The sequence below is a fragment of the Pseudonaja textilis genome, chromosome 11 (assembly GCF_049901715.1).
Source record: "Pseudonaja textilis isolate UNSWEBS1 chromosome 11, rPseTex1.2, whole genome shotgun sequence".
In the NCBI taxonomy this organism is placed as follows: domain Eukaryota; kingdom Metazoa; phylum Chordata; class Lepidosauria; order Squamata; family Elapidae; genus Pseudonaja; species Pseudonaja textilis.
In genome coordinates, this window is record NC_142000.1 from 3,941,494 (window position 1) to 3,951,979 (window position 10,486).

Sequence of the window (10,486 nt, forward strand, 5' to 3'; positions counted from 1 at the left end):
GACCTTCTGACAAGCAAAGTCAACGGGGGAAGCCAGGTTCACTTAACAACCATGCTACTAACTTAACAAGTGCAGTGATTCGCTTAACGAATGCGGCCAGAAAAGTTGTAAAATGGAGCAAAATCCACTTCATGAATTTTTTCACTTAACAATGTAAATTTTGGGTTCAGTTGTGGTCATAAGTTGAGGGCCAGCTGTATCCTCTATGCAGGGTGTTTATCAAAAGAACTTCTAAAAAAGTACTCCCTAGTATAAAAATATATATTCGAGAACCAGTTTGGTGTAGTGGTTAAAGCAAGAGAAAGAGTGCAGTTTAGATGCTTTGTGTGAGAGAAAGAGGGCAAAGACAGCTCCTTCCTAACAGTTCCCAGAATGTATGTTTTATGGCAAGGCAGGGGTCCCCAACCTTGGCAATTTTAAGCCTGGCAGACTTCAACTTATTTATTTCATTCGCAGTCAGCCAACGGCTTGGTAAACAGTCTTGCAAAGGTAGACTAATGAGCTCAGACCTTTATCAGTCCTGGAATACTGCTTGGTAAATTGTTCCATATTCTAGTCTTGTTTGACTGAACTGGGGGTTGGACTAGAAGACCTCCAAGGTTCCTCCCAGCTCTATTATGATTGACTGATTGAGCAGGGGGTCTCAAAAGCTGGCTGGGGAATTCTGGGAGTTAAAGTCCTCCAGGCTTAAAGTTGCCAAGGTTGGAGACCCCTGTTTCATGGTGCAGAGAGTCTGTGAATGATGAATAGTAAAAGGTATCACCGGTAATCCTTGACTTATAACCACAGTTGACCCCAAAATTCCAATCATTAGTAAGAAATTTGTTCGGTGAGTTTTGTCCAACTTTATGACCTTTCTTGCCACAGTTATCAAGTGAATCACTGCAGTTGTTAAGTTAGCACTGTGGTTGTTAAGGGAATCCGACTTCCCCATTGGCTTTGCTTATCAATCAATCAGAACAGAGCTGGAAGGGACCTTGAAGGTCTTCTAGTCCAACTCCCTACTCAATCAATCAATCAATCAGAATGTCAGGATTCCAGCAATTACTCCAATGAAATCATGAGCCTCGAGCCACACTCCCAGAACTAAAAAAGATTTATTTGAAGATAACATTCTACATCTAGCATTTACCTGGGCTCAGACAACTTTGAGATACGTAATTCACTGTCACCCCTGATCCTTCTTTCCCCCCCACCACCCCTCTGGGTGTATCATCCAACGAAACACGTCCATAGCCCAGAGTCATCAGTCATGCTCTCCAATTAGATTTTTGTGCAGCAGAAGCTTCAGCCATCTAATCAGTCTTTGAAGAAAATATGAATGGAATGTACTTTCGATTCCACACTGCCGCCTGCTCTTTCTGTTGTCAACTATAAAACGTGTATACAAAATGTTTTATGAGTTGACACAGATTAGAGCTGGAAGGGACCTCTGAGGTCTTCTAGTCCAACCCCTGCTCAATTAATCAATCAGAATAGCGCTGGACCTTAGATCTGTTCGAAACTCTACGTACTTTTTATGTGTGTCTTGCTACCATGGCCACCATCTTGAGTCTCTGAGGACACCCTATTGGCCACTGGACAGAAATGGTTTGTGAGTGCCTTTTTCTGGAGTGTTAATCTACAGCCTGGAAATGTCCCACCAGATTTCTTACTTTTATATATGTATATAGAGTCCATTCAAGGCGCAAATCAATCCTACCACTTTTTGCAAGACTAATTAGATCCTCTCCCAAATCCAGCTGAACGGCTACATTTTCATAGCACGGACAACAGCAAAAAGAATGCAAGAGTTCCTTAGCATAAGTAAGTAAATAAATAAAAACTAAAAATAAACAAGCAAATAAACAGGCATATTTACCCCAGATGGTCACATTTGTGCTCCCATTTTTCAAAAACTTTAAATAGCCAGTTTGACAGTGATAGATTCCGGAATCAGCAACATTAGCTGACTTCAAGGTTAAAATGCTGGATTTGTCCATTTCATTTTTATCGACAGAAATCCACTTTGAACTTTTGATAATTTCTTTTTCCCCCATCTTCATCCAGTTCATAAACCACCTTGAAGACATGTTGCCTTCCACTCTGCAATTCAATATCACATCTGAACCTTCGGCTACGTTCAAAAAACGAGGCGTCTGGATGACGGAATAGGGTGGAGAGCTTGACGCTTCTTGATTCCCTGTGGAACCTGGATGGGAAGGAGAAACATGGCAGCCTGTTTGAAGCCTTAAAATGAAAAACATTGTAGTCAAGGACAGGAAAGCTAAATCTGAATTTCAACTCATTTTCACTGAGGTCATAAGTGAGAATGATCTTAGGAGGTAGGAGAGACAGAGAGAGCTGCAGACTGGAGAAGCCATATGTAAAACTATTTAACCAGCGTGTTTGTAACTGTGGAGTCCTTGGTGCTCTCTGAGTTTGGTTTTTTTCTCCTCTTCCTCCTCCTTCTTTCAAACCTCACTCCCTTCTAGCACTGATGATGTTATCTAGCTAGGTCATGAAATATCTGCAAGAAAACCACAAAGCTCAGAGAGCACCCAGGACCCACACTCCTCCTCCTCCTCCTCCTCTCCACAAACCTCACTCCTTTCTAGCAATGATGATGTTATCTAGCTGGATCATGAGACATCTGCAAGAAAACTACCAAACTCAGAAAGCACCAAGGACCCCTCATTTCAACCCTGAGTACACATATTCCCCTTTATTGGAAGAGAAATATTGAAGCTCAGGACTGAATTGTGGAGTCCTTGGTGTTCCCTGATCTTGGTTGGAAGTGTGTGTGTGTGTGTGTGTGTGTGTGTGACCCAACATCATCCTGTGGTCTGTCAAGAATACATAACTTCCTCTCTGTTTTCTTATGGGAGGTTTTACTGTTGTTATTATGAATTTGATTTGTATGACCAGAGCTAAGTGACTCTGGGTGGCTCACAACTGGTAACAACAATAAACAAAGTTAAAAGCCAACATACAAACATATAAAAACTTCTATCATCAATATAAAAACATAAAATCACGCTCAGCAGCAGAACTCATTCTACCTCAGCTCAATACAGCTGGTTTCTGGTCTTTCCAACGGAGCTTTGACTCCCGGCAGCTACCTGGACAACATCTTGCTGTTTCATCCCACTTTCAATCTTGGTTTTGGGATCTCGGTTATTTCATATTATTTTTTGCTTCATTTTGCTCTCTCTCACAACTTCCCCTTCCTTTGTGGGTTGATGCTACTTCCCCATGTCATTCGGGACTTTTTGACTCAGCTCTGGTTTCCCATCTCAAGGAGAAGCTCCATGTGGCATCTGCAGCTGTGGAACTCGGGTGCATTACGACAATGTCGCACAAATGATGAACATGACAAAAATCGGGGAGGTTTCCAAGATGACATCAAGATGCATGTGACATCCTGGGAGATTGTACTGGATGCTCATAGCTACTTCCTCCTCCAGTCTCAAGTCCCCCTCTGCCAACACCCATTCTGCCTTTTTCTACTGCTTCTAAGATGTGACTTTCAATTGCATCATGCTTCTGCAACCAACTTCAGTTTTGCTTTGGTGCATTTCAGGAAAGGAAAACGATGGGCACCAAGGAGATAAAAGCTGTCCTTATAGTTGCTCTTCCTTCTTGCCAACTCCACTAAAATTGTGATCCCTGACAATTTACTTGACTGTGCCATCTAGGAGTGGCAAAGCCTGAGTGCCAATTATATCAAACCAACAGTTGGATCATGACCTGGGCCAGGGAGGAGAATGACAGCATTAGTACTACATTTCTAGAAAGATCGGGGTCCAATGGATGCAACAAAGCCAATACAGAGACCTGAAGTCATGTCCAGTGAGGGCAGGCTGAAGAACCTGAGGATGTTCTTCTCCTAGTCTAGTCTAGTCTAGTCTAGTCTAGTCTAGTCTAGTCTAGTCTAGTCTAGTCTACTCTACTCTACTCTACTCTACTCTACTCTATTCTATTCTGCATTCTATTCTATTCTTCATCCCAATATTCTATTCTATTCTATTCTATTCTACATTCCATTCTATTCTTCATACCAATATTCTGTTCTAGTCTAGTCTAGTCGTCTAGTCTAGTCTATTTTCCATTCTATTCTTCATCCCTCTATTCTACTCTACTCTACTCTACTCTACTCTACTCTACTCTACTCTACTCTACTCTATTCTATTTTCCATTCTATTCTTCATCCCATTATTCTATTCTATTCTATTCTATTCTATTCTATTCTATTCTATTCTACTCTATTCTACTCTAGTCTACTCTAGTCTATTCTAATCTACTCTAGTCTACTCTATTTTGCATTCTGTTCTATTCTTCATCCCAATATTTTATTCTATTCTACTCTATTCTACATTCCATTCTATTCTTCATACCAATATTCTGTTCTAGTCTAGTCTAGTCTAGTCTAGTCTAGTCTAGTCTAGTCTAGTCTATTTTCCATTCTATTCTTCATCCCTCTATTCTACTCTACTCTACTCTACTCTACTCTACTCTACTCTACTCTACTCTACTCTATTCTATTTTCCATTCTATTCTTCATCCCATTATTCTATTCTATTCTATTCTATTCTATTCTATTCTATTCTATTCTATTCTATTCTATTCTATTCTATTCTATTCTACTCTATTCTACTCTAGTCTACTCTAGTCTATTCTAATCTACTCTAGTCTACTCTATTTTGCATTCTGTTCTATTCTTCATCCCAATATTTTATTCTATTCTACTCTAGTCTAGTCTACTCTAGCCTACCCTAGGCTACTAGCCTAGTCTAATGATAGCAGTCTTCCAAACTTTGGGTTGCTGTCAAAAAGAAGAGGGGGTCCAATTATTCTCCAAAGCACTTGAAGGCAGGACAAGAAATAATAGATGGAAACCCATCAATGAGAGATTCCTTCTGGAATTAAGGAGAAATTTACTGACAGTGAGAACAATTAATCAGTGGAGTGGCTTGCCTTTAGAAGTTTAGATTAGCTAAAATGAATCTCCGGTATGCTGGAAATGTTCGAAAGAATGGGGCACCTACTATCGTATGTGGTGGGAGTGCAAGAAAAAGCAAGATTTTTGGCAAAAAAATCAGCAATGGTTAGAGGAAATGTTAAACTTAAAAATAAATTGTACACCAGATATGTAACAAATGAGAATCTTAAAAAAAAGCAGATTTATATCTAATTATTCATGTTATCACAGCTGCAAGATTATCAATTGCCCAAACATGGAAACTGAAAGAAATACCTAGTGATGAAGTAATAATTAAAAAACTTCTACACTGTGCCGAGTTAGATAGCTTAACGTTCAAACTGAAGGAATGAGATACTTCAGAATTTTATGAAATATGGAAAAAAATTATAATTGGAGGGATATGAAAGGAAGTAAAAAAATATATGAAACAGAAATTCAAAAAAGAGTTTATACCGCAATAAAATGTCTAAGATAGAAACGAATATAAAGATTTACAATGTAAAGATGTATATATATATGTATATGTATACATGTAAATATATATGTGTGTTTGTGTATGTGTGTGATATATTGTTTGATGACATTCTGCTACTATAACAATGTAAAGATTGCTGATATATGTCAAAAAATCACCACATTCAAATGTTTTTAAAACTTAATTATCAATAAAAATGTATAAAAAAAAGAAGTTGTGGCTGCCCTATCACAGGAGGCTTTCAAGAAGAGACTGGAGAGCCATTTGTCTGAAAAAGTATAGACATTCTCCTGCTCGAGCAAGGGGCTGGACTAGATGGCCTCCAAGATCCTTTCCAACTCTGTTATTCTATGTTCTGTATTTTATGTTCTATCTTCAGGCTCAATCTTGGCAGCCTTGACGCTGTGTGAACTGCAACTCCCAAAATACCCTAGCCACCATATCTTCTGGGAGTTGAAGTTCAGGCGTCTTCAAGCTGCCAAAGCATTGAGAAATGCTGATCTGGACAAAAGGATACAGAGGGAAAGGACCCTAGGAAGATGGTGAGAAACTTGTTTTCTATGGCTGTGTCAGGAAGTAGGACCAGGAAAAAAAATCAGTGTAAGTTGTAGCTACCTAGGTTTTGTTGAAATTGCATAGTAACATCTATAGTGCTTGTGATGGTGGGGTCCCCTTAACTGCATGAAAATGATTTGCTTACATTTGTGGATGACATGGTATTTATCATAGAAGAACCAATAGATTCGGGACCAGTATTATTAAATGAAATAGACAAATTTGGTAAATTGGCAGGATTTAAAATTAATAGGTAAAAGACCAAAAAGTTAGTTAAAAACCTAACAAACAGTAAGCAAAAAGAACTAGAGGAAACGATGGGATTACAAATCGTGAATAAGATTAAATATCTAGGCATCTGTCTAAGACTTAGAACGTTATCCCTGAGGGAAGACAATTATACCAAATTATTACAACAAATTGGAAAGGATTTGGAAAAGTGGAACAAAATGCAAATTTCACTATTAGGTAGAATAGCAACGATTAAGATGAACGTCCTACCCAAAATCTTGTATTTATTTCAAACACTTCCGGTACTATTGGGCAATTTTTTTTTTAAAGAAGTGGACAAAATTGTTATGAAATTCATTTGGGCAGGAAAAAAAACAAGAATAAAAGAAATATATTTACAAGACAATAAAAGCAGAAGTGGCCTTGGTCTCCCGACCTGGGAGACCTACTACAAAGCGATGGCACCAGTGTGGATAAAAGACTGGATTAAATTGGAAAACAAAAGAATTTTAACACACGAGGGCCATGATTTGAAAATAGGATGGCACACATTTTTGTGGAACCCAAATAATAAAAGTCATTCATATTTCTCCAGACATACTTTACATAAATCTTTGATTAAAATCTGGATAGATATTAGAAGAAATCATTATACTAAGATGCCGAGGTAGCTTTCAACAATGGAGGCGATGTTCCACCCTAACATGACGGACATTAGCAAAAAGCTTAAATACCACCAAATACTAGATAATGAGGGATCACTTAAATTGATTCAGATGCTAAAAATCCAAGGAATAATTACTGACAACTGGAAATGCAAAGAGAAACTTGGTGCCTATTTCTATGTTTGGTGGACATGCCCTGAGATTAAAAAAATATTGGACAAGGATAAGAATATGGATAGAAGAAATAATTGAATGTGGACTGGAGTGGAGACCGGAACTGTTCCTCCTGGGAATGATTAAAGGGGAATACCCTCCCAAAGTGAGATATCTGATCATCCACTTGTTAACAGCGGCCCGAATTTCTTTAGCGCAATATTGGAAAATGCCCGATGTACCACCGATACACATTATTATTCAAAAAGGCTACGAATGCGCTGAAATGGAGAGGCTCATGCTCAAATTAAATGGGAAGGAAGAGTCAGAGTATTATTTGGTTTGGGATAAGTGGTACAGCCGGGTAAAACACAAGAAAAAGGGTATACAGGATAAATGAACCCAGGACACATACTATAGTTGTATATATTGAATGTATAATAATAACGATTTTAAGCTTCTTGTCTATTATATAAATATTATGAAGGCTCCATTCAATTAACCAATACAGTTATAATCCAATAGCAATAGCAGAATAATATATTATTTATTAATGAATAGGTAATTAATAAGGGATAAGGAATACTTGACAATGATTCCTTACTACTGTTTACTATGAGCTATCAATCTTAACTTCAAATGCAATAGAAAGAAATACATTTATTGTTCTATTTATATCCTTTTTATTCTTACATATTTGTATGTTTGCTTGTGTTTTAATCTTTTGTAAATAAAGTCTATTTTAAAACTAAAAAGAAAGAAAGAAAGAAAGAAAATGATTTGCTTAACAACCATGGCAAATAAGGTCATAAAATCAGGTGCAACTGACTTAATGATCCCCCTTGTTTAGCAATGGGAATTCTGGTCCCAACGGTGGGGCTGCTGTACCTCTGGATATTCTATCTCCACCTGTAAGAATGCCCCGCTCTTCTGGGGGAAGGGATGCCTTTGAGTCAGTTTTGACTCCAGGCGACTCTCTGGACTAGTGTCATACCCCTGGTGGAGTCTGATTCTAAGGGAGAGGAGGAACAGCCAACAGGGAGTGGAAGTGTGGCTCCGGAGGTTGTGGAGGAGGCTGGGGAAAGGCAGAGGCCAGCTGGGCATTCAGAGGAGGACCCGGGCCCATCCCCTCTCCATCCTAGGACATGCAGGGAGGAGAGGATAAAGGAGAGATGTGGCTTATGGGAGAGGAAGCGGTCATGATCCCCCTCATTGGCTGCAGCTGGGGCGGAATAGTATAAAGGAGGGGCGTTTAAAACACAGCGTTGCTAGAAGCAAAGAGTATTTTATTTCTGGCTGAGGTTTATCTTGGTTGGTGCTCTTCCAATGGCTTGTGCCTTGTTATCTTCTTGAAGTTTGTAATTACTTATCCTGCTCTGTCATGGAAATTCCTTCAGTGCGGTTTGTTTTGGTTTTTTATTTCTCCGTTATCTGTTCTTTGAGTTTGGACTGTATTTCTTTCTTTTGGAGACTACTTTGGAAAGAGTTTAATCTCCAACTGCAAACAATTGAACAATGAGGCCAAGTTGGAGGCATTTCAAGGAAATTTATTTATGTTTGGGAATTTGTTACACGTGTGCTGCTTCCCGGTCATCACGACTAATTCCTGCAGTTTTCTTGGCATTTTTCTGATTGCCATTGCCTCCTTCTGAGGGCTGGGAGAGAATGACCAGCCCAAGATCATGCAGCTGCTTTCTCTGCAAAGCAGGACTAGAACTCAGGGTGTGTTGATTTTTAGTGCTGGTGTCCTCACCACTGCACCAACCTGGCTCCCAGTCTTACTTTTGCCAATTGCCCAAACTGTCAGCTGCCCATCTTCTCTTTCTTTGAAACTTGCTATCAACTGCCCTAACCAGGGGGAAGGGGGCAATTTGGAGGGGAAATGTGCTGGAGGTTTGAAATAACGCTGTGGGAAATTTGGGGAGTACAGGAACCAGAGGTGCCAGACCGAGCCATCTTCCTGCCTTCAAGGACATCCACCCTGGGAAAGGAATTTACAATGGCCCCTGACACACCGGGTTCCCAAAACATTGGACTGGAACCTGATTGGATTATTCCCAAAGAGGGGAGGGATTTGGACACTGGGGATTGCTTTCAATATATGATTTTTGCACGGATTTTCCTCGCTGGTGCTGTGCCCAGTTCCCTAGTAAACTGGTATTCTCTAATACCAATGAAGTCAAGGGTTGTCCTTTCCGAGGATCAAAACTGGGACCAGTCTGACACAAACCCAACTAGAATTTCTTCAGGTAGACAGCAGGACTTCAATTCTCTGTCCGGAGTTCAGGGGGGTCTCCAAACTTTGGAACTTTAAGACTTCTGGACTTCAACTCTCAGTTCTGGGTGTTGAAGTCCAGAAGTCTTCAAGTGTCCAAGGTTGGAGACCCCTGCTCAAAGTTCCCAAAGTTGGAGGCCCCTGCTGAAGGAATTCTGGCAGCTGAAATCCACAAGTCTTAAAGTTCCCAAGATTGGAGAGCCCTCCTCAAGATTACATCCTGCCTTACTTTTAAAATTATTTTTTCGTATCCTGTTCCTATCCTTTAATGCAGGGGTCCCCAACCTTGGCAACTTTCAGCCTGGAGGATTTCAACTCCCAGAATTCCCTGGCCAGTAGAATTCTCCAGCAAAGCTGGCTGGGGAATTCTGGGAGTTGAAGTCCTCCAGGCTGAAAGTTGCCAAGGTTGGAGACCCCTGCTTTAATGGATAGAGCATTCGTCAAGTCACTGTCCCCTTCTCCGAGTTGAAACAGCACGGCCTAGAAATATGATTTGCCATTTTCCTTCCCTGTAATAGTTACTAGAGCCATGTTAGATCTTGAGCAGCGTCGTGAAGAAAACTTACCTATAAAGAAGAAAGACAAGAAGAGAACAATTCTGAGTAGCTGGAGGCTCATGTTGTCTCATGCGGTGGAGATTTTCTGCCTGCTGTGGACTTCAGCTGTACCATCGGGTCCAGTTGTGGAGAGAACTTGGCCAATGGGGGTTTATTCTCAAAACTCGCCTAAGATCAGAAGAAGCTGCTTTGAGAAGTCCAGCCAGTTCTGAATGAGCAACCCCACCCTTTCACAGTCTATCTTGCCACTCCCCCTCTCTGACTCTAGTTCCTTTTTTTTCTTCTACTTTTCACTTTATCTTTTCCTGTTTGAGGTTCCCTTTTCTGGCTATTCTCTATTATTATTATTATTATTGACAAAAATTTATGTGGACACCCAATTTACAAGACTGGAAGAAAAAGTTATAGGTAGAAACAAAAAAAAAAAATGGTGAAGACTGCTCTGCATAAATTGGGTTATCAGATTATCCAAGGTGGTAAGAACCTCCTTCTTCTCTAGAAAAGAGATTATACAGATTAACAGAGTTGGAAGGGACTTTGTAGGTCATCTAGTCCAACCCCATGCACAAGCCGGAACCACACCATTTCTGACAGATGGCAGTCCAGTCTCTT

General features: G+C 40.0%; 1 protein-coding gene across 4 annotated transcripts in view; it reads right to left on the minus strand.

The window, feature by feature from the left end:
* The window catches only part of LOC113445334 (contactin-3-like), a 42,568-nt gene extending 32,480 nt beyond the window's left edge, over window positions 1–10,088 (minus strand). For 3 of the 4 annotated variants that reach the window (XR_015744931.1, XM_087940447.1, XM_087940446.1), the window contains exons 1-2: window positions 9,884–10,084; window positions 1,862–2,191 (exon numbers count right to left, since the gene is read on the minus strand). Coding sequence is in view for 3 of the 4 variants with exons in the window: in XM_087940447.1 (XP_087796573.1) it covers window positions 1,862–2,191; window positions 9,884–9,935 (382 nt within the window). In the remaining variant the exon portion in view is untranslated. Of the gene's footprint in view, window positions 1–1,861; window positions 2,192–9,883 lie in introns of all 4 variants that reach the window. The other variant, XM_087940445.1, reaches the window with a different exon arrangement.
* Window positions 10,089–10,486: the final 398 nt, after the last annotated feature.